General features: G+C 55.4%; 2 protein-coding genes across 5 annotated transcripts in view; one reads left to right on the forward strand and one right to left on the reverse strand.

The window, feature by feature from the left end:
• The first annotated feature begins 511 nt into the window (after nt 1–511).
• LOC133357396 (proline-, glutamic acid- and leucine-rich protein 1-like) lies at nt 512–18,778 on the forward strand. 4 transcript variants are annotated; one of them, XM_061575301.1, is made up of 17 exons: nt 512–623; nt 2,607–2,671; nt 5,223–5,328; nt 6,384–6,533; nt 6,810–6,882; nt 7,334–7,393; nt 8,123–8,267; nt 8,734–8,869; nt 9,695–9,782; nt 10,377–10,465; nt 11,485–11,604; nt 12,470–12,620; nt 13,373–13,529; nt 15,361–15,416; nt 16,158–16,364; nt 16,972–17,589; nt 17,752–18,778. In XM_061575301.1, exons 3-17 carry the CDS (start codon nt 5,228–5,230, stop codon nt 17,908–17,910), a joined length of 2,310 nt encoding a protein of 769 aa, XP_061431285.1. In that variant the 5' UTR covers nt 512–623; nt 2,607–2,671; nt 5,223–5,227; the 3' UTR covers nt 17,911–18,778. The 4 variants fall into 4 exon arrangements, with proteins under 4 accessions (XP_061431285.1, XP_061431284.1, XP_061431286.1 ...); XM_061575300.1 differs by lacking the exon at nt 512–623 and adding an exon at nt 635–773; XM_061575302.1 differs by lacking the exon at nt 512–623 and adding an exon at nt 788–1,060.
• A 20-nt stretch (nt 18,779–18,798) lies between these two features.
• The window catches only part of LOC133357397 (coagulation factor X-like), a 19,919-nt gene continuing 15,198 nt past the window's right edge, over nt 18,799–23,519 (reverse strand). The window contains exons 10-11 of the mRNA XM_061575304.1: nt 22,801–22,968; nt 18,799–19,877 (exon numbers count right to left, since the gene is read on the reverse strand). Of these exons, the coding sequence (XP_061431288.1) occupies nt 19,743–19,877; nt 22,801–22,968 (303 nt within the window). The 3' untranslated portion in view covers nt 18,799–19,742. The remainder of the gene's footprint in view (nt 19,878–22,800; nt 22,969–23,519) is intronic.

The raw sequence follows: 23,519 nt of genomic DNA on the forward strand, positions 1-23,519 counted from the left end.
CCGAGCCGACTTTCGATAAGGAGCACAAAGTCGTCCGGTGACCTGTTCCACATCAGAGGTTTTCCATGCAGACATTTGATTGGCAATCCCGTGAGAGCTCATTGAAATTCAACGATGCGCGCTGGAAGGGAAAGATAAATAATGCACACATCTGGGCAGGTGGAGGGATTCACCTTCTTGCACGGCCTCATTATTTATTTGAATTGCATTTAAATGTAAACTTCGTTCAAACCAGAGCTATCTCAAGCGTCTTGTTTTGATATGGCGCCACCATACCCCCCCTCCTCTCCCACCCCCTCCTCCAATCCAGACCCTCATTTCTCCTGCACGGTATCCATGCCGCAGCCTGCGTCGTTACCGCCTGGTTCAATTTCCCAGGGAGAAAAAAATCGCGTTTCGCGTCGGCGCCTCTGAGCCGCCGTACCCCCCCCTCCCCCCGGACTGCTATTCCGCGTGTCATGGCGGCGCCCGTGGGATCCACGTGCGCTTTGGCGCTAACGGAAAGCGTCCTGGGCGCTTTCGCCTTCTCCGCTGGTGCCGCTCCGGGAGGTCGCGAGGCCAAGTGGCTGTTGCCAGAGGCGTTGGCGCTCGCCAGAGACCACGGCCTCTTCTCCAGCGCGGAGGTACGCGGTGGGGGGAGACCCGGGCCCAAGACACCGATAGACTGAGCGGCCGGGCTGGGAATGAGGGCGAGCGACTGGGACCAGTCCGTCTCGCCGCTCCGGTGCCGCGACCGTGTGCTTCAAGGAAAGATGTGACCCGTGTCACACCGAGTGAGGGACTGAGAGAGGAGGAGATGTGTCTGAGGATGCAGATCCGTGTGCTGTTCCCAGATCCACGTGGCGCGTGTCCCAGTGTGGTGACATCGTAATAAATTAGAGGTTTAAGGCGTCCTTGGACAACGGATCTTGGAGAGAACACCGTGCATGTGTAAATGTCGAAAGTGGTAAAGTGAGAAGCAAGCGAGGAGAGAAATATTAAAGAGGCCGAAAGAGAGAGCGAGAGAGAGACGGAGGCCTATTTAAACACGTTGCTGTGGTCTTCAACCGGGACTTAAAAGGTTTGCAGCGACTACGAATTCCCCAACCTTTCCACACCTCCCAAGTTGCCGGATGGTCAGAGAGTCATCACGACCTGCTCAGGCCGCGTGCGTGGTAGGCCCTCATCTAGCAGTGGGTTCCGGGGGGGGGGGGGGGGGGGCTGTACGTGGAAATCCACCTTTTTTAAAATCCTTTATATTAAGTTCACTTGCTTGCGTGCTTGCTTGCTTGCGTGCTTGCTTGCTTGCGTGCTTGCTTGCTTGCGTGCTTGCTTGCTTACGACAGTGCAAATCTTTTGGTCGTTTTTTAACCCACTTCCCGTGATCCAATCGAGCTGACACACAGACTCGTTGTGCGTGACAATTAATTTTCGTGAAAATATTTTTCCAAAATTTTACACTGTTTAGGGAAAACAAAAATATTTAATTACCAATTGCTTAATGGTGGCAGACAATCATCTGACCCATAGGTGGCAGCCATCTCAAGCCAGAGGACGAGAGGACTCTAGCCGCCCGTTTCATGATGGCGCAAATGTTGACTAACCACATGGCATGAAATTCCTGCCCCCACGCTGTACAGTGGAGACTATTTATAGAGCAGTTAAATTGAAGCCGCCAGGTTCTTGAAAGTGGTAAAACGGGTCAACGCTAGTGCCCTCGGGAATATACGGGGCATGTCAAGAGGTGATATTTCATTTTTAAATCCTTTATATTAACTTCACTTGCTTGCTTGCTTACTCAAGAAAAATAGAAATGAATAATAAAATGAAACCGATGCCACGCATATAAAGGATTTATAGTGAAAAACTTTGTTTTTACGGGTTAATTTTTTGTGGTTTGCCCACCTCATCTCAGTCACTGCATTTCCAATACTCGGCCGCCCCCTCGCTCTGGGGATGTCACAAGCAGAGCGGCATGCTTCCATGCTTCGCCGATCGAAGCAATTCCCGAGCAAATGTTCTGCTCTCGCCCGACGCTGCGTGAGACCTCGCATCGCACTTTTTAATTTCTCTGCAGTTTTTTTGGGCCGTACCGCGTGTTGTGTCCCGGCATCGTGTCGAGCCTGATTCAGTTCGTGAAGGAGCTCCCGGTATGTGGAGCGAAACGTCGGACATCGTGCCGAACAACACGGGTGTGCAACCTTGAACAACGGCGATAATCTAAGCAGTAGTAAAACGCTTTGGAACAGCCCATATGGCAAACCTGTCAACCCACACGGGTTACCCGTATTCTTGTACAGGGAAATTCAGTTTTCAGGTCCATACGGCGTACAGCCATTTCAATACGGGCTTAACAATTTTTTGTTGTCAATTTGTGTTTCTTCGTTGTGATGGGACCTTTGTAGGGTGAATGTTGGGATTTATAAGGGCACGGGGTGACCAATAAGGTCTCAATTCGTGAGTAATAAGATAGGCACTGATAAGGGGTTGACAGGTAAGATATGCAGCTACCTGTAATTCCTTCCCTGGTAGGATTCTCTTTAAACAATTGCTGTGATCTGCGTGTAACGAATGCGTGTACGTGTGCTGTCGATGAGTTGCCATATTTGCTCTGTGTCGCCATACAGGGCGACGCATCTGTGAACCGCTGCATCAGCCACTGCAACCTGTGTTTGAACTCTGTGAAGACGAGGTGAGGGCACGTACTGTCACGTGGAACTTTGCATCAAACGCGATGGCCACGTACACCGGGGTGTGGAGCATTGTGGTTAGCACACTACGATGTGGGCCCCCCCCACTCCCGGTCATCTCCGTTTTGATTCCTGGCCACAGCGAACATCGGTGGCGAGTTGAATCTGAACTAATTCTGGGCACTCTCTCATCCCCTTCACCGAACCCGCACTTAGGGGCAGTCCATAAATGACGTCACGCACCAAGGGGGGGGGGGGTGGTCAGACATTTGTGACGATGTGTGATGAGGGGGGGTTGAGAAATGTGACGTCACATCAAAATGCGCAACTTTAAATGAATATAGACAACACGTTCTACTTAATTAAATAGACTATTTAATAAATGTTTTTTCCTACAACATCAGAGTGCAGCGCCACATTTAATACGCACTACAATGACAATAGTTTAAAGCGATTTGAAGCATTTTTATTTTGGGTGGGGGGGGGGGGCAGAGCTTTATGACGTCATATTTGAGCGTCTGACTTTTTGTGACGCCGTGTGACGAAGGGGTGAAGTATGGTTTAACAACCCTGTGACCGACACGGCATGGGGAGTCCATCCAGAAGTGGGTTAAATGAGAGGTGCCGTACAAGTCCCCACACTGTTAACGGTTATGATATTAAGACAAGTTACAATGCTGCCGCTAACAGCTTGCGTGAACAAAAAAATACGGAATGTTTGTTCAGTAAAAATAATTTAAACCTCAGTTCCATTGATATATCTGCATTTGGTCAATTGGTGTTCAGTTCATTTTCACAATGCCGTGCAATTAGTGAGTTGAAAGGTTGCACGCTATGGAACGGTTGTATTGGCTGTGTATTGGTAGGGGTGCCACTCAATGTCCGTATGTGAAAGTGACGTTACAGTTTTCTGGGATCTCACCCTCCTCTCAGTTTCATTCGCATGGTTGGCTACGTCCGGTGCGAAATAAGTTTAACATAAGTACAACAGACTCGATTATTCGTACTAATGACGTGGAGGATGACCGTGGATGATTCAAAATCTTGGATAATCCAAAAATATAACCATTTTCCGCAGATCTCTGTGCCAAAAACCACTAAAATAGATATAAATTATGTTTAACATTGAGAACGAATACTAACGATCGATGCCCGTGCTCAGTGATAACACTTTCCTGCTCCTGCACAGCAGACTCGACCCACTATAAGTGGACAGCAAAGCCACACCAATCAACATCAACCAAACTCCACACACTGTTGTAAAGATATGCAACTACTGTACTGTAGGGGGGATCATGTGGATTTCGGATTAAGCGGAGCAACATTTCTTCAGTTTAAGCACGTGACTTGTAATACATATTTCCAAGAATAACAATGTATAACTGTTTTTAGATTATTAATTTGGGCTTCAGGGAAAATCCACTAGTTATTAATTTACGTAAAAATCTCAGGTGTGCGGTTAATCCACAAATCGGATAAACCGCATTAGAGTCTACTCTAATTACTTTTGGTGTAAAATTCAACAGCTGATAACATTTACAGGCTGCTCAGTGTCCCGTATTCTACTCTGCGTCTATTCCTCCACTATGGCTTTGTGTGTATTGACTGCAGTGCATTTATTAGCTCGGGCGAGCACCCAGTAACTATCGATGGATCGTCTCTAAACTCGCAGTGCTTCAGTTTAACAGGCGCATGAATAAAACCAGGAGGCCGTGACCTTGCAATTAACGCAGTTGAAGTTCGATTGGTGCCCGACTGTAGAGCTGCTACATTGCCGTGCCGCGTAACACACCCCTAGCAGTTTAACACGTAGCGGTAGGAGGCTTTCGCGACCAATATAATCCACAGTAGACGTTCTTGGGTTAGATCGAGTAAATATAAATGTGTCGTTAATCCCGCCACCACCCGACAGCCAATTAGTAATGTTGTGTCACGTAAACAAAACGCGCCAATTCTTTACGAGGACAGCACACCGTTAGGCGACAGCCAGAGTCGGGGATAAATTCCCCTCCTGCTTCAGTCTTATCCCAACCGGGAGAGAACTAAGCCGTCGACTGCGCGGCTCGTGACATATCTGCGTAGCTAACAACGAGTCAGTATCGCTTTATAGGCGCCTTTTCACGTTTGCACTTCGGTGCGATAAAAAAAAAATCTACAATTTTTAGGCATCATAAAAAATATCTCGGTATGCGCGGAACACGGGGATGTCGTCTTCTGTGTCTTTTTTGAGGATGTGATGTTTGTTTGTTGTAGTACAGAGTTAGACTGGTGGCCTAATCGAAGTTGTCTTGTGGTTGTTGTTTGACTTGCATCCCACTGGGATTTTTGCACACAGTGTTGGTGTACGGTGCTTTTTCTGCAATATTTTGCTGTCTTTTCTTGGATTTTCTGTTTGCACATAGTCACTTTAAGATGTTTTCTTGTTCATGTTTTTGTTTTTTGTTTGTTGCGGTTGCACCCGATTCAAGAGCCGAATGGCTCACATGGCTATACCTAATAAATGAACTTGAACTCTCAAAGTCACCGTAATTATTGGGGTGGCTGCGGCTGCAGGTGGGATGGCCTCTCCCTGCTGGCTGCGCTGGTGCACGACTGCTCCACGCAGGTGTTCGTGCAGCACTGCTGCGCCTGGCTCCGTGCCGTCACACAGCTGCTGCAGGTACCGATGTCCCTCGCCACGTGGGTTGAGATGTTGAGATGTTAACTACCTCGCCCGGTGTACAGGAGGTCGTGGGTTCGATCCCGACCCTGACGATGCCTGCTGCTGTATATTTGTGTGTGGCTGGTAGATGTTAACTACCTCGCCAGCTGTACAGGAGGTCGTGGGTTCGATCCTGACCCTGAAAATGTCTGCTGCTGTATAATTTTGTGTGGCTGGTAGATGTTAACTACCTCGCCTGGTGTACAGGAAGTCGTGGGTTCGATCCCGACCCTGACGATGCCTGCTGCATATTTGGAGTTTGCGTGTCCCTTTCCCCATGGTCGCATGGAATTTTCTCCAGGTCTTCCGGTTTTTCCCTCCACATTTAGAATTAACGTGCCTTTAGAGTATTTAGCTGCTATAAATTTCCACTTGATAAGCCACTTCATTAAGCTATAATTTGTGGCCAGGTCGCTTCTGAAAAAAAAGCTACATGGCTCCGTGAGCTTTACCTGGTCAAATAAAAAAAAGTGTTTAGTAAAAAAAAAGTTTTTAGTTTCACTGTGTTTTGAAATTCACCAGTGCGTTGGTGCCTGGCGGACGGAGTGCCGAACACACTGTGGGCGTTTGTGCGAGCATGGGGCTTCTCTTTAGGCCAAATCTCCGTGAAATGAGTCTCTGCTGTGGTATGTTCAAGACTTAAAACATATACGCAATGTCTACAAGGGAGGCTTTTTAATACTTTTCAACGCAGGTTTAAACGCGTTTATGCATCAGGTCTGTTCGTCCATCCGTGCTGGGGCGTGAAATACTCGTGAAGATGATCCAATACGAGTGACACTACGCTAAAGTTGCATCACTATCAGTCTTACCCGATTGCAGACCGGCCAAATTGATTCAGGGCTTTCTCCAAAGCTTGGAGAGATGAATACAAATTGCAATATGCATTCTGCTCCCACGGCCAACCAAGCCGTAGCTTCCGTGCCGCTAATTCGCTACGTCGGAGCGCATTGAGTAAGCCACTGCGCGCGTGCGAGGTTTGTCTTCGCTTGTTCCGCCTGTTGTGCTGCCAGCCCTATGAGCCGGAGGGCGGATTGGCGCTGGCTGTCAGAGTCCTGGCCGACCTTCTGCGATTCTCCGCGCAACTCCCCGAGCTGGCGCGGGAGGTGTCGCAGTCTCACCTGCCGGCGCTCATGTCGGCACTGCTGGCGCTGCGGGACCAGGTGAGACGGGCGGGGGGGGGGGGGGTGTGCACTGTAGGTCCACTCAGCATAAAATTACTAGCTGGTGCGGTCGGGCGTGGCACTGCCCACCGACCCCGCTCGCGCGCCGTGCCGCCCTTCAAAGGTGCTCGTCAACAGCACTTTGCCCCAACGGTCAGCTAAAGGCTATACGCGGGACGGGGGGGGCGCGCTTCACGGCCCACCGGCCGCGCCTTACCTGGACGCTCTGCAAAGGTTAGGAGCGCGAGCTAATTTTTTTGTCTCGTCGTGTCTTAGCGAGAGTGCATGGCGATGGAGGGGCTGCTGGCCTTGCATGAGATTCTACCCGAAGACAAGTGGCACTACCAAGGTGAGGTGGCACTACCAAGGTGAGGTGGCACCCAGCCGCTTCCCGGTGTGCGTCCACGGTGTTGGAGTGCCCTTGCAGTCTCGCCACAGTGGCCGGATAATAAACCGCGGGTCCCAAACGCTCGCCGCGCTAGCCGTGAACGTTGTCGACGTGTTTGTAGGGCAGCGCCCCACAGTGTACAACGCAATCTTGAAATACGCTTCACTCTTGTCTGAAGTAGGGACTTTACCCAAAATGTCACCCTTATACGCATTTGGTTATTCGGCTATATCAACGAATAATTTTCCAACTTTTCATTCTATAATTCGTGCTTGTCCGCCACCGCCAAAATAGACCCTCGGCTGTACGTGAGTATGTACGCATGTATATCGAACTTCTGTCGCACCGTACGTAGCCATACGTGCTAATGGCCATTGCGTTGTACAAACCGTCTGTCTGTTGCCGTCGCCAGGTGAAGCTGGAGCTGCTGTTCGTTCCCAGACTGACGGCGACGAGGCCGACCGTGAGAGAGGTGAGCGTTTCCCACTGCCCCATTCACGGTGGCACCACGGTGGCGAGATGTTGACTTCATCGCCTGGTATGCAGGAGGTCGTGGGTTCAATCCTGACCCATGCCTATCTCTCCGCTTGGTCGCGTGGGTTTTTCCCTCCACATTTCGAATCAACATCACGCATTCGGAGTATTTGGCTGCTAAAAATGTCCACGTGATGATAAGCCACTTCGTTGAGCTATCACTTGTGGGCCTTACCTGGACAGTGGGCGGGGCCACCCGGGCAGTGGGCGGGGCCACCCGGACAGTGGGCGGGGCCACCCGGGCAGTGGGCGGGGCTACCTGGACAGTGTGCGGGGCCACTCGGGCAGTGGGCGGGGATACCTGGACAGTGTGCGGGGCCACTCGGGCAGTGGGCGGGGCTACCTGGGCAGTGGGCGGGGCTCTCTGGGCAGTGGGCGGGGCTCTCTGGGCAGTGGGCGGGGCCAATGTGAGAAAGAGCGAGAAGGGGGAGGCGGAGGAGATGTCGCTCGCTGTGTGAAGTGGCCGCTGTTGCGTGCCAGCGGGCGGAGCGGGCGGGGACGACGGAGGGAGCGGAGGGAGGCGATGCTGGGTCCCCCTCCAACACGACGGGGCGCACTGCTCCGATAAACACGGCGGCAAAATAATGAGTTTCAAAATAGATTCCTTCACAACATCGGGCATCGGTCGATAATTAATATCCCCCCCCCCCCCCATGCGTGTGCACAGCTGGCGCTGGGCGGATTCGTGCTGCTGCCGTCGCTGGGGGGAGGGGGCCCCACGGGGGGGCAGAAGCACGCGGAGGCGTGGACGCAGCAGCTGCACGACGTGCTGCGCTCGCTGCACGCGGCGCTCGCACGCCTCTACGACTCCGGTACCACCCCCACCCCCTCCTTCTCAACACCATCGCATCCTCTACTCCGCTTTCCCCGCCTCCCCTCCACCACCCCCACCCCCCCCACCTCTGTCTCGCGGTGTCATCGGCGTGTTGAGAATCCAAACGGCCCCTGCCGACCTCGCCTTGACCTCGCCTTGACCTCGCCTTGACCTCGCCTTGACCTCGCCTTGACCTCACCTTGACCTCGCCTTGACCTCGCCATCACCTCGCCTTTACCTCGCCTTGACCTCGCTTTGACCTCGCCTTGACCTCGCCGTCACCTTGCCGTCACCTCGCCGTCACCTCCGCAGCCCAAGAGAGTTGTGAGCCCGGTACGTTCCCTGGGCAGGAGACTGCCCCGGCAACTACGGCCCACCGCCGGAAAAGCGTAGTGGGCGTCGGCAAAGCGTGGCGGGCGTCGCATGTGCCCGGGTCCCGGAGGACGATGTCTCTGCTGCTGCAGGAGCGGACGAGGCGCAGGACTGGGGTCCTGGGGTCCAACTGGCACTCCCGGAGCCACAGGCGGACAGCCCCGTGTACCTGCTGCAAGTGAAGCAGGAGTTCTCCTGCCTTGCCCGGGCCCTGGTCGTCATGTTGCGGTACGCGCGCCTCGCTCTGCGTGTGATTCGTGCGTGCTACGTTCACGTGTCCAGCGTGCGCGTCTCTGTGTGCGCACACGTATGTGTTAAGAATAGGGAGCACGGCTGTTGAATCTGACGGTCATCTCAGTCGGTCAACCCGCACCTCCGATTAGCACGATTGGCTACGTACGGTGCAAAATAAGTTCGTTTTACGCGGCGAGATGCTGTATGGCGTAGCACGCCCGTCATCCTGCCGCACTGGCTGCTGGCAAAGCCATTGGGTCAAGGTGCAGGCCAGGGTGGCGCACGTCGCGTTACAGACGACGTTATTCCGAAAATGGCCTCGCGTGTGTCGATAAAAAAAAGCGTGCGTTATTCCAAAATGGCGTACCGCAAAAGTGCGTATACCGAGGATCGCCTGTATCTGAACCGGTTGTGGGCCTCCCCAAGATATCCTCAGCCATGAATGAGTACCTGGTGTGGTGTGTAAACATCGCCACTAGGGAGACAAAGGCGGCCGGGAGTGGTGCTGGCCACCCAACCCCCTCTGTGTGCCGTGCCGGCCTTCATAGGTGCTCGCTGAACAGCACCTTGCCCAAAGGCTATACGGGAGATCTTTGTCTTTGTAAACAATTGCTGCTGCCACTGCTGCACCCTTACCCTGCTCACTGCACCCTCACCCTGCCCACTGCACCCTCACCACATCCACTGCACCCTCACCCTGTCCACTGCACCCTCACCCTGCCCACTGCACTCTCACCCTGTCCACTGCACCCTCACCCTGCCCACTACACCCTCACCACATCCACTGCACCCTCACCACATCCGCTTTCCGTTTCGCAGGGAAGAGTTTACGGCGCCGGTGAAGGTGCCGGCGGAGTCAATCCTCGCCCTCGTTTGCCGAGCGCTGGCTATCTCGCCCAAGCGCCTGGTACGCTGCCGAACGGCGCGCGGTGTTAACCGATTCGTACCGCGAGGGGGACGAAGTGCGTGGTGGAATAGGGGTCACGGTCGATCGCCGACTCCCGAGGGATGCCGTTATGAGCAGTACGGCCGAATCCCAAGGGTGACTTACAATATATTTGTGTGTGCCGTGTGTGCCGCGTGTGTGTGCGGCGTGTGTGTGCCGCTTGTGTACTTGCCGTGTGTGTGTGTTCCGTGTGTGCCGTGTATGTGTGTGTGCCGCGTGTGTGTGTGTGTGTGCCGTGTGTGTGTGCCGCGTGTGTGTGTGGGGAGCGGTAGTGTAGCGGTTAGCGCGCTGCGCTATGAACCCGGCGACACGGGTTCGATTCCCGCTCACGGCCAACACCAGTGACGATTATCTGAACCGGTCCCGGGCCTCCCAAAGGTCGACTCAGCCTTAAATGAGTACCTGGTGCGGTGTGAAGTAAACATGCGCAGTGGTGCTGGCCACCCGCCCCTCCTTGTGCGCCGTGCCGGCCTATCGCAAGGCCTTGATAACAGCACTTGCCCCAGCAGTTTGTGATGTCTATACGGTGGTTTTCTGCCTTTGTCTTTTTTTCAGGCCGCGGTGGGGGAAGCCACTATGCAGCTGCTGGTGCTACCCTCGGTCCACACAGACGCCCTCTCGCTGCTCGAAGCCCTCATTCGCACGTGAGAATAACACCCGGATTGCAAACGCTCAACGCGCGCCTCACAGCGCCCGCCGCTTAAAGCTCGGGGCACGCCGAGCGGAGCGTCGTCCGCGCGTTGGTGTTGAACTCGGTCGCGAGACGTCTCGAGCCACCGGTCAGGAGGGGAGGGAGTGCAGGAGCCGTGTCGGTCGGGATGCGACCGACGCGGTGTAAATGCATCGTCCCGTATAATCGAGACAGGGTTGTGTACGTGTGTATGTTGAACTTCTTCTGCGCCGTACGTAGCCGACCGTGCTAACCGGTGCGCCGTACGCGCGCGCACAAGTGGCCCGTCCGTGCGCGCCGACTGAGCAAACGAGCGGCCTCCCTGCGGACTTGTGGGCCGAGCGGCGCTGTGGGCTCGCGGCGCGGGGCGGGGGGTGTGTTGGAGTCGGGGCCCGGCTGGCAGGGCTCACTGCTGGGAGGGAGAGAGGGAGGGAGCGGTTGCGTGGGGTCTCGATGGACCCGGCGTGGCGAGGCGCGAGGAGGATTACGCTGAGGCTGCCACGCGCTTGTTTACCGTGGGGGGACCCTGGTGGGATGGGGGGAGGGAGCCGGTGGGGCCTTGCCGACCGTGCTGACTTTGATTTCCCAGGACGCCTGAAGTTTCCGCGAGTTGCTCTCTCCGTGGGATCGGGAAATGCAATTAGAGATGAACAAATATTAATTTCTTTCTGTTTGCCGCGCCTTTGCTTTGTGCGTTGCGATCGTGAACGTTGAACAAACGACCTGATTGGCGGCAGCGTGAGAGCTTGGCCATTGACGACCGTGCAGTGTAACGCACGCGTGAACTGGGCCTCACCTAGGTGGCCTCAAATCAGTACCTGGTGCGGTGTGTGAAGATCACCACTGGGGAGACAAAGGCGGTCGGGGCGTGGTGCTAGCGCACACCACATCGTGTGCCATGCCGGCCTTCATAGGTGCTCACTAACAGCACTTCCCCCAGCAATCTGTTCAGGCTACACGGGGGTCTTTGTCTTTGTGCGTGCGCGCGGCCAGGTGCGGCAAGCGGCTACTGCGGTTCGGCGACGTTATCAACCGGGCCTTCCCGCAGGTGCTCGGCACGTGGAGCCCGCCGGCGGAGACGGGGGGTGACCCCGGGCGGGAGAGCCCCTACAGGTGGGACAGCCCCTACAGCTGGGAGAGCCACGCGCACCTGTCGCTTTACCCGCCCGCTAATTAGCGGCACGGCAGTGCCGATCGTTTTGTTGGCGACGGACGACGCCGGTAATTGGCGCTCCGGGAGACGAGCTCTGCCGTGTGGCAGCCGCCCGGCGCTCTGCACGGTGACGATCTCCGCCGTGGTAATTGTTTTACGCTTTTCCCAGCAGAGGGTTCGGATTGTGAACGCGCGAGCTCCGGGGCCGTCTGCCCGTGAACACGCGGTCACGATAACTCTCGCGGAGACGATGCAGCTCGACACATTCGCCAACAATACCGTGGCCTTGAAGGGGGGAAATAAATAAATAATAGGGGACGTTTCTGCCAATGGCCATTCTTCATAGCACACACTAAGATAGGCCAGATGTTCAATACCTCGCCTGGTATAGAGGAGGTCATGGGTGCTGTATATTTGGAGTCTGCGTGTCTCTCTTCACGTGGTCGCGTGGATTTTTCTCCGGGTCCTCCCGTTTTCCCCTTCAGATTTAGAATGATGCATTTTAAAGTTTTTGGCTGCTATGAATTTTCTCACGCTAAGCCACTTCGTTGAGCTGTCATTTGTGGCCAGTTCGCTTCTGAAAAAAGAAAAAAAATTGTACAAATATTTTATAGCAAATAAGGGTTTGGATACGACTACACTTGGTTCCTTGGGGCCTGATGAGACTTAAATGTTTTTGTGAAGTTGATAGGCCACTTGAAAATGGCATTGTTGTGATGTTTGTTGAAGCCGGGCATTCCGCGCGACCCTGCGGCACCCGCCGTGCTCCTCCGCGTCTCTGGATCGTGAGCTGTGCCGTCAACCCCCCCCCCCCCCCCCCACCAGCGAGGTGCGAGTGCGTGCGTACGGCGCGCTGGCCGCGTGGGTGGACGTGTGCGGCGCCACGTGCCGCGTGCTGCAGGACGAGCTGCAGCACGCGCACGACCTCCTCCGCCACCTCGTCCGGGACGCCTCCCCCGCCAGCGACCTCATCCGGGTGAGGCCTCTGCCGCCCGCTGAATCGGCCACGTCCTGTTGTCCGGTTGTGACGGCGATGACGATGATGACGACAACGGGGGAAACGCGGACGGACCAGTGGGAGGGAAGATCGGCGGCCAAAATCGGCGCTCCCAACAATTTCCCGAGCTTCTGAGGTCCTAGATTGGAATGTTGCTGAAGGGAGGTTGGGCTTAGGCATAGCTGACACATCCCTCTCCAGTTCATCATTGCCAGCACCGCCAATTGACAATCTTCGTCTTCATTCACCACCACCACACCCCCCCTCCCACCCCATTCCTCACCGAGTCTCGCTTGTATATCTGGTGAGCTTTGTTGGGTCAGCGTTCGCCATGTCAAGAAGCATGAACCATCACACGAACTCGGTCATCTTTGTAGCGGCTTTTTGCTGGTCATCGAACAAAGACGGTCACCGCATCGTGCGCTTTCAGATGCGCTTCTGCGGCCGTCTGGAACGCTCCTGCTTACAATATTAGAAAGCCACCGGATCTATGCATTTTTCAATTATCTGAATTGAAAACTAATTTCTTTAGAACTGCTTTTTGTGTTTCATTTGTTCTTCCCTCGCACATCCGATTAGCACGGTTGGCCACGTACGGTGCAAAAGAAGCTCAACACGTACACACACACACACGCGACGGTGTAAAAACCCCAGCAGCCGGAGAACGGCCACTGCGCGTGCGAGGGGAGAACGCTCGACGCCTCTCCCTCGTGTTTCCCCACCGCCCGCAGCTCCAGGTGGGGCGGCCGCGTGGTGACCTCCAGGTGGGGAGTCGCGCCGGCAAGCGGCACAAGGGCGGCGCGCTCGGCACCGGCGCCACCGGCACGGCCGGGCCCAGGAAGAGCGACGCGCAGGCGGGGGCCGACGTGTGCCTGGCGGCGCTGCACGGTGAGCGAGCGTCGCGCGGTCCATTTGAGCGCCGTCTCGAGGGCCGTTTGGCGAGTCCGCCTGCGTGAAAGTTTTGGGAGCAGGACGCCGACGCACAGCAGCGGCGGCGGGGTCCGACTATCCCTCGAAGGACGTCACGGATCCCGTGACGCCCTCTACGCAGCGTAGCACTTTGGCGGTCGATGCGCTCGCAGTGTTTCGGACCGCGGGCGTCTGTAAAGAGCAGAAAGCTGCCTCGTGTCAGACAGCGCCATATCGTGTGGGGGGGTGGTGGGGGGGGGGAGGCAACGCGTGCGACCGCGTCATTCACATCACCCTTACGGACATGGCCGCCTGGTTACACACAATCACGGTGGCTAGGAGATGTTAACTATCTCGCCAGGTACACAGGAGGTCGTGGGTTTGATCCCAACCCTGACGCCTGCTGTTTATTTGGAGTTCGGGTCTCTCCGGGTCCTCCGGTTTTTCCCTCCCCATTTAGAAACGTTGATAGTATTTGGCTGCCATAGATTTCCACGTGATAACCCACTTCTTTGGGCTATCATTTGTGGCCAGGTTGCTTCTGAAAAAGAGCTACATAGCTCAGTGGGCCTTCCTTGGTAAAATAAAAAATAGTTTAGATCAGCTGCGATGGAGACGAGTTGCCGAACAGAGCCTGAAACGTGACTGACGTTGCCACCTGCTGGTTCGTATCGCAATGGTCGGCCTGGAGTGGCACGGCCACGGAGTGGGCACGAAGTTCGCGCCGTGCACAGACACGTCGACGTCACGCGCGTACGCCTCTTTCGTTCAATCCGCTGCTGGATGAGGGCCTCCGCACGAACGCCGCCCTGGCCGCGGATGGTTATTTTGACCTCGGCAGGCTGGTCAGTGCGGAGTTTGGTGAGAGCAATGGGGGACGGGGGGGTGGCATAGGAGTAGAGTACAGTACAGGAATTGATTTTGTGGCACTGACTGCTGGCCAACAAAATTCTGGAGTTGTCAGGTTTCGAGTTAACCACGTCCGTGTCGCCCAGACGACGGGAATACAGCGGCGACTCTACTTACGAACGAGTTAGGTTCCCGAGGTCTGTTCGTAAGTCGATTTGTTCGTCAGTCCAACTGTACTCCTGTCGATTTCAAACATGCTGTACGGCGTGTACACTTAACACGGGGAATGGCCTTAAAAGTCGTATCATCTGTAGTTGTAGACGCCACCGGTACTTCACATTCTGCAGATGTAGATGCCACTGCCGCCATCTATTGCGCGACGGTTGAATTTACAACTCTCGGTCCGAACAGGCAACTGGACACACGGACAGGTTTGTTTCGTATCTCTGAACGTTCGCAAGTCGAATGTTCGTAAATAGAGGAGTCCCTATATTTATGTTTTTCGGGTGACACGAAGACGCATAACAGGCAGAGCCGCCGTGAGAAGGGGGCTAACCCGTCTCCCATCCCAGGGACGATATGCGCACTCACGTTTCCTCCGCGCACGGAACATTTAATGGCACAAGCCACGAGAGTGCGATCGGTTCCCTGCAACCCAAACTACGGAGCGTGCAGTAAACCCACACGAGGTCGATTCCGGCTCGCAGCCACCGCCTGTATCTGATCGGGTCCGGAGCCTTCCCCCTAGGTCAACTCGGCCTTAAACGAGTACCCGGTGCGGTGTGTAAACATCGGCACTTGGGAGACAAAGGTGGTCCAGGCGTGCGGTGTCGACCACCCCTCCCCGCCCCCTTTGTGTGCCGTGTCCATAGGCGCTCGCTAACGGCACTTGTCCCCCACCGCGACAGCTCGTCCGAGGCTATCCGGGTGACCTTTGTCTTTGTGTGCGTGTGTGTTGCAGCGCTGGTGCGGGTGGTGCTGCGCTGTGGGAGCTTGCTGCCCGCCAGGGTGCACAAGGTGCGGTGGTGGTGGGGAGTGCCGCACGCTGACGTGGCTGGCGGGGCCCAACCAGCTTTGTTGTCCTGATTTGTTGGTGTTCTGATGTGTTGTTGTTGTCATTTTTTGTTGTGATTTTTACGTTCTGATTTGTTATTTGTTGGTGTTCTGATTGTTCTGATTTGCTGTTCTGATTTGTTGTTGTTGTCGATATAATAACACGTCTGCCGAGAGCAAGGGCAAAGGCCCAATGCGTCAAGCGGCCATCAAATCGACAGGCACCGTAATCAAAGTTGTAACGGACGAGAGTGTGGTGGTGTTTCTCGAGTCGGGTGATTGTGCCTCTTAAGAGCCTGGGGGGGGGCGGGGTGAGGAAGAGACGAGTGGAGCGGTGCGAGGGTAGAAGCGGAAAGAGAAGTGAGGGTGACCTGCAGTGTGGTGGTGTTTGAACACAGTGGTGGATGAGCGAGTGGGCAAGTGGGTGAGTGTGTGTAGGCCTGCAGTGTGGTGGTGTTTGAACACAGTGTGGTGGATGATTGAGTGGGTAGGTGGGTGAGCGAGTGGGCAAGTGGGTGAGTGTGTGTAGACCTGCAGTGTGATGGTGGTTGCTGCCGGGCGAGATGAACTGGTCTGGTGTCTGGTAGAACCGAGAGGAGTCGGCGAGGAGAAGTTGACGGGAACGCAAATCGACACTGAACCATCGAGAGCAACTGCAGAAACTCACCCCTAACGTGCGCCCCCCCCCGCGCGCCCCCCACCCAGCGCCTGCACGAGCTGGCGGTGAGCTCGGCGCTGGCGCTGCAGGCAGGCGGCGCTCCGCCGCGCCCCCTCGGCGCGTGCCCCGCGTGCCGTGTGGAGCTCTACCGCCTGCTGCTGCACCTGCTGCTGGCGCCCTCGCCGGCGCTGCCTCCGCCGCTGCAGCCGGCGCTGCGCATCCTGGCCCGGGGCCAGCGTGACGACAGCGCCCAGGTTCGCCGCCGCCACCGCGTCCAGGCACCTCCGGATGTTGGCGCGCGATGGTGTGGGAGGGAGGGGAGGGGGGGGTTGCTGTCTACTAATGAGTTTGCCGCTTGCGCGGAGCCGTGCTGTCCCGTGCTCGTTGTGTTCATTGCGTCCACGTGAAGCCGGATAGCGACACGCCGGCTGGATCCGCGCCTGGGCACCACAGCACCGTGAGGGTCGCGCGAACACGAAGCGCGCCGCTTCATCGTCGTCGTGGCGAGATGTTAACTACCTCGCCTGGTATACCGGAGGTCGTGGGTTCAATCCCGACCCTGTGACACCTGCTGCTGTATATTTGGAGGTTGCGGCATCTCTCTCCCCGCGATCTCGTGGATTCTTCTGCGTCCTCCTGGTTTTTCCCTCCACATTTAGAATCGACGTGCGTTTAGAGTATTTGGCTGCTGCTATGCATTTCCCACGTGATAAGCCACTTGGTTAAGCTATCATTTGTGATAGGTCGCTTCTGAAAAAGAGCTACATAGCCCAGTGAGACTTGCGTAATAGTATTATATATATAGTAATATATACTATATATATAGTAATAGTATTCGCCCTTGTGTTTGTCGCGACGCAGGTGTCCGCGTTTTGCGCCGACGCCCTCGTCGTCGCGAGCGCCATCGTCCACCCGCGGGTCCCCTCCCTGCAGCTTCCCGCACCCCCAGCCGCGCCCGCAGCCGCCCCTCCGCTCGGGGAGGCGGCCCGCGAGTTCTCGTGGCCCGGAAGAGACCCCGAGGGCGGGGCGGGCCCCGACGCCGAGGCGCGCGACGTCCGGCCCGACGACCGCTCCCCGCTGGACCTGTCGCGCAACGACGCGCCGGGAGATTGGGCCCGGCCGGCCGTCCCGCGCGGCTCTTCCGGTGGCGACTCCGGCGGAACGGCGGGCGCCGACGGCGGCGCCGAAGGCCCGGACGAGTCCGCGACGATCGCGGACGGCGTCGCGGCGCCGTTGCGGGCGACGGCCGTGGAGCCGCGCCGAGTGGAGGACGAGGGAGCACACCGGGAGAGGGCGGCGGCGGCGGAGAGGGCGGCGGCGGCGGAGAGGGCGGCGGCCTCCTCTCTGCGGTCCAGTGGAGGGATGCAGGAGGAGGACGACGTGGAGGAGGGTGGGCGAGAGAACGGCGGCAACGACGGCAGAGGATCCAAGCGCAAACGGGGGAGGGACGAGCGCGAGGCTGTGGCTGCGAGCGACGAGGTGAGCTCCGCGTGCGTCGGCGCCTGTTCACGATGCGGGTCCGGTGGCTCCCGGCGCATGCAGCTGAAACGTCGGGCGTCTTGCTGAAGGACGTGCGTGGTACGACCCCGAGAGCGCTGTTTTGACCTCCCCCCCCCGCGCCGCTTGCTGTCGTTTTGGCAGAAGCACGACGGCGGTTGCTGCGGCGACGATGGCGATGATCGCGATGGCGGCGACGACGACGACGACACGATGAGGACCATGCTCGCCGACTTTGTGGACTGCCCACCAGAGGGCGAGGGGAGCTGCCGCCACCGCGAGGTCGTCGCCGCTCGCGATTAACTCGCCCGGCCGAAGCGCCGGCACCCCCCGCCAGCTCCTGGAGGCGCTGCGTGGGGACACGCCGGGAGGTGGGGGGGGAGCGGTGGGGCGCACGCAAGACGCGAGTTGTATATTGGAACTTCTTTCGCGCCGTACGTAGCCAACCGTGCGAATCGGAGGTGCAAGTTCTGCGGTTGCTTTCGATGCTTCAGTGTTGACTCGCCGATCCCTCTGCCCACATTGAGGACTCGGTTTTACCAGACACTGACTTTCCCGTCTCGACCGACAGCAGTGCTACCGGAGGACACACGACCGCGCGCACGCACGCACACACACACACAAAGATCACCTTCACAGACTGTTGGGGCAAGTGCTGTTAGCGAGCAGCACCTAAGAAGGCCGCCACGGCACACGAGGGGGTGGGTGGCCCGCATCACGTACCGCCATTTTTGACACACCGCACCAGGTTCTCATTTGAGGCTGAGTCGACCTAGGAAGAGGCCCAGGCCTTGTTCAGATATTCGTCGCTGGCGCTGACCTTGAGCGGGAATCGAACCCGGCTCGCTGGGTTCGGAGCGCGGCGTGCTCGCCGGCGCACTTCCACTCCCCACCACGTGCACACACGCGTCGCCCGCCGTGTGTCAGCCTGCCACTCTGCTAGCGCCGCCGGGCGCCAACTGCTGCGCGGCGTCATTTGTAGTCGGACAGAGCCGGCACGACTGTGCGGCGATGCGCTCTCTTGGTCGCTGTGCTGGGGCAGCGACATCCACGGAGCCTCCCCAGCGTAGCGTGTGCCGGGTGACGAACAGCATGCTCCACCCCCATCGTGTCTGCTCGTGCGCTTGTTAAGCAACAGCCCTTGCCCCATCGCTCCCCGCAACTTTCTTTTTAATAAACAAACGCGCGAAGTGAATCTCGTACCGAGTTTTATTTTTGTTTATCTCGAGACAGCACCCCGTTGCCTCTCTACAGCGGCGAGTCGGCGGTGGAAACTCCACATTCCCGTGGAAGGATCCGTGCATCCCTCAGGACGGGCACCGGTGAATGCCCCCCCCCAAAAAGTGGCGCCGACTTTATCGACCCTGGAATGAAAACGGTCCCAAGTTGGACCCTGGGCCACGGACCCGCCGAGAGATGGGTACAGATCGCCAGCGAGATGAATCGTAGAGAAGATAAAGACGTGATATAGGAAGCTACAGGAGCTAAATCGTCTAGATTGAAAACTTATTTCTTGAGATACACTTTTTGTTGATTAGTTTGTTGTCATTCCCCCTGCACCTCTGATTAGAGCAGTTGGCTACTTAAGGGTGCGACAGAAGCTGAACACACGAGAGATGGGAGCTGAGCAAGTTGAGAGAGATGAGAACGGTTATTGTAATGCGAGCGAGAAAAACCGGGCGACGGATCATGTGGCAGTTACGAACCTGGCGACCCGAGTTCAATTCCCGCTGACGGCCAACACCACCAGTCCTGGGCCTCTGCTAGGTCGACTCGGCCTCAAATGACTACCTGGTGTGATGTGGCACGACGTCGTAACACGGAAGACTTCGCCGGACACGGCGACGATCGTCCAACCTCTTTATTCCATCGTTCACATCCCGGCCCGGTTTGGACAGCTCCCCTCCCGTGCAACACGGCCCCTGTGCCTGCCGGCTGTGTCCCTCGTGACAGATTTGGGAGAGCCGATCTCGAAATGGGTCATGGGGGGGGGGGGATGGTGGTGATGGCAGTTGTGATGGTGATGATGGTGGTGATGGCAGTTGTGATGGGGGGTGATGATGATGGGAGTGGTGATGGGGGTAGTGGTGATGATGGGGCTGTAGTGGTGATGGGGGTTAGTGGTGATGGTGGTGTTAGTGCTGTGCGGGCTCCGGAAGCGCGTGACTCTCTGTCTCCGCCATCGTTTGTGCAATCCAGTCGAGGTAGTTGAGCACTTTGGTGTAAACTCCAAACTTCCCTTCACGCGCGCACCCTTTCCCCCAGCTCACCTGCACAGTAGCAACGACAACCACAACCACATCAACGACAACCACATCAACAACAACCACATCAACGACAACCACATCAACGACAACCACATCAACGACAACCACATCAACGACAGCAACAACACTCGGTGATCGTTATTTAGAAGCAGGAGAGAGACCTGGAGGCTGCTTTTCAAGGAAGAGCTGACGTACGAGCCATGTCTGTGTGTTTCTGTCTCGCCTCCTCGTCTCCATGTATTCCTGTGTCCATGTCTCCCTGTATCTGTCCCTGCATTTGTCGTTCACTGTTTCTGTCTCTCTGTCGCTGTCCGTCTCACTCCGTCTCTCGGTCTCTATCTACGCGAGTCGATGTAGCTGCTGCCCCGTATATGGAGAGGGCTTATACCGTTACACAATGGGGACCCCCGGCCGGCACGAATGCTGCTGCAAACTTTAGCGACGCGTGGTCTCGTTGTTTACGACATCCTGAAACGCCCAGTAGCTTCACTGCGGCGCACGCAGAGTCTGGACAGCCCCCCCCCCCTCATGATGGACGGAGGCAGCAGCGGCAGCGCCATCGCACCAACCCGCTTGTCCCCAGAACGTCTGCTACAGGGACTCAAGTGGGCTGAGTCTGCTCGGTCCCCCACCCAACCAGATCCGTGTTCTCTCGTACACCCCCTCCGTCTGTGCCTTTTGCGTAATTCCTGCAGTCACGAAAGCTTTAAGTCAAGATGTAACCGCCTCTACGGGGAGGGTTTCCACACAACTATTAGATCTTTCAACAAACTTCGAGACAAGAAGGCTCATCTGATCGAGTGGCTCACTTTTCTGAAGAGATGCCACGACACCAAGGTAATACCGATCGCCTTCACACTCACATCTGCTGCTGTCACTTATCCCAATGCTAAACGGATCATGTTCAGGGCCAGCCTCGCCCTGATCTCAGAGAGAATAAGACTGCTCCGATTTGAACATGTAGATAACATGACAGCCTCTTCAGCTGCCTCAATGTCGGCTAAATGCAAGGATAACCTGATTTCCAAGTTCAACCTCCTCTCCAAGAAGAAGCCGGATCCAGACACTATAAAGTTAGATGGTGACAAGATTGTTATCAATCAGTAACAGCCCAATTTCCGACAGCTTAAACTCGGTTCTAGCTAAAGGGTTGAATTTCGCAGTCGCCCCTAAACACATCCCAGGTGATTATATGATTGCCCAGGTCGACGTAGCCCTTCAGGGTTAGGGACGCATTCCTGCCGACGTAGCAAGATCGGAAATCGCTGCAATCCTCAAAAACGCTAAGACACCGATTAGCAACATCAGCAAGGATGAGCGCCGTGAACTCTCAACTAAAAAAATTAACCCGTAAAAACAAAGTTTTTCACTATAAATCCTTTATATGCGTGGCATCGGTTTTATTTTATTATTCATTTCTGTTTTTCTTGAGTAAGAGTTTCATTTTTATCACATTGGTATTTTAAATAAAATATGACATTTTTTTTTTCCTAAAAAGTGGAAAATTTTCACGAAAAGAAATTATCACGCACAACGAGTCTGTGTGCTAAATGTCAGCTCGATTGGATCACGGGAAGTGGGTTAAAAAACGACCGAAAGATTTGCACGGTCGTAAGCGCGCAAGCAAGCAAGCAAGCGAACTTAATATAAAGGATTTAAAAAGAGAAATTACATAGTCATCCTCTCAGCCGACAAGGGCAATGCCACTGTCATCTTGGACAAACCCACATACAATAACAAAATTCAGGACCTACTTAATGATGGCAGCTATACCACGATCAATAGAGATCCTACCAACCGCCTGGTTACGAAAACCAACAACATCATCACTGATTCGACATCTTTAATCGAACCAACCAAGCGCCTTGCCTTAAAACCCTCGGCTGCTAGACCACCCAGATGTTATGGCTTACCAAAAATCCATAAAGAAGGCACACCACTCCGCCCTATCGTCTCCACCATTGGCTCACCCACCTACAAACTGGCCCGATTTCTGTCTTGAGACCTTGCAACCATTCACTCGTAAGACCGCCTCAGCTGTACTTAACTCAGCTCACTTGATATCATCAATTAAGGACATCTCACTATCTCGAGGTGAGTTGCTTGTCAGTTTCGATGTGGTGTCTTTGTTTACCAAAGTTTCTGTGCCTGACACCATCGCAATCATTGACGATTTGGTCCAACAAGGACTGAATGCTGATGTACCAGTCCTGGTTAGACAATGCCTCACCAACACTTCACCTGGAATGGAACATTCTACAAACAATTTACATCATGAGACCTCCTTTGCCGGTACCAAAATATAATAATAGGTTTTTTCCCCTTTTTTCTGGCAACAAAACTGCAACCTTTTAACAAGGAATCGTGTTTACATTAACCACTACCTGCGGTCAAACAAAAACACTGATAATGTATGCATTGTCCTTGAGCTGTCTGGTGTGGACCAATCCATTTAAAGTACCCTAGAGGTTTTTGAGACGTACATACAGATTAAGGTATTTATTTGTATAGAAGATTCTGACTTAGATTAAGATATAATAACATTGTAGGTTTTAAATATGTTAAATCCTAAGGAGGTTCATAAACCTTTTCTCGGCACTGTATGTTCTGTCATGCGTTGTGAGGATCTGTGCAAGTGACGCTGAATACAATCAAACGTTTGGTGAGGGGAGGGTGAGGGGGAGGTGGTGGGTGAGGTGGTGGGTGAGCGGAAGGTGAGCGGTGGGCGAGGTGGTGGGTGAGCGGAAGGTGAGCGGAGGGCGAGGTGGTGGGTGAGTGGTGGGCGAGGTGGTGGGTGAGCGGAAGGTGAGCGGTGGGCGAGGTGGTGGGTGAGGTGGTGGGTGAGCGGAAGGTGAGCGGAGGGCGAGGTGGTGGGTGAGGTGGTGGGTGAGCGGAAGGTGAGCGGAGGGCGAGGTGTGCTTCTCACCACCCCGGTGAGGAACCAGGTGCTGCCGTATCGCGTGGCGTGGGGCCCTCCACTGTCTCCGCTGCACGAGTCCTGGCCGCCCGTCTCGTAGCCGGCACAGAACATGTTGGCCGTGATGACTTTGCTGCCCATGGCGGCGCGGCATTGCTCATCGTCGACGTATGGCACCTGGCCCACAGCCCAAATCAGCCAATCGCTCGCTCATTCGCTCGCTCGCTCATTCGCTCGCTCGCTCCTTATTTTACATTCATTAAGAGAGCGCCTTCACTCAGGCCAATTGACGTAGTTTTAAAAAGGCGGTAACGGAAATAGAGTGATTAGTATGGTAGGAGGCGTGTGAAGGTCGAGGAATGAGTGACCACAACAGAGAAGGGCACACGGGGGGGGGGGGGGGGTCACGGAAGAGCTATAGTAGAGGGGCGAGGGGTGGGAGGAGGAAGGGAATGGCCAATGGGAGAAGAGGTGAGGCTTTGAGAGAGGAACGGAAGGAGGTTAAGGAGGGGGACTTCTTTATATAAAGGGGCAGTGTTGAGTCTATGGGCAGTGTTGAGTCTATGGGCAGTGTAATTATATGGGTAGTGTTGAGTCTGCAGGCAGTGTCGAGTCTATGGGAAGTTGTGAGTCTATGGGCAGCGTTGAGTCTATGGGCAGTGTTGAGGCTATGGGCAGCGTTGAGTCTATGGGAAGTGTGAAACTATGGGCAGCGTTGAGTCTATGGG

The sequence above is a fragment of the Lethenteron reissneri genome, chromosome 58 (assembly GCF_015708825.2).
Source record: "Lethenteron reissneri isolate LAM-NWPU_2019-01 chromosome 58, ASM1570882v1, whole genome shotgun sequence".
In the NCBI taxonomy this organism is placed as follows: domain Eukaryota; kingdom Metazoa; phylum Chordata; class Hyperoartia; order Petromyzontiformes; family Petromyzontidae; genus Lethenteron; species Lethenteron reissneri.

What these genes read in the sequence shown, in the direction of transcription:
- LOC133357396 (XM_061575301.1), top strand. Translation starts at nt 5,228, where the DNA reads ATGGCCTCTCCCTGCTGGCTGCGCTGGTGCACGACTGCTCCACGCAGG. An exon ending in GCCCTGGTCGTCATGTTGCG is followed by an intron (nt 8,870 to 9,694) that starts GTACGCGCGCCT and finishes TCCGTTTCGCAG; the next exon opens with GGAAGAGTTTACGGCGCCGG. An exon ending in CTATCTCGCCCAAGCGCCTG is followed by an intron (nt 9,783 to 10,376) that starts GTACGCTGCCGA and finishes TCTTTTTTTCAG; the next exon opens with GCCGCGGTGGGGGAAGCCAC.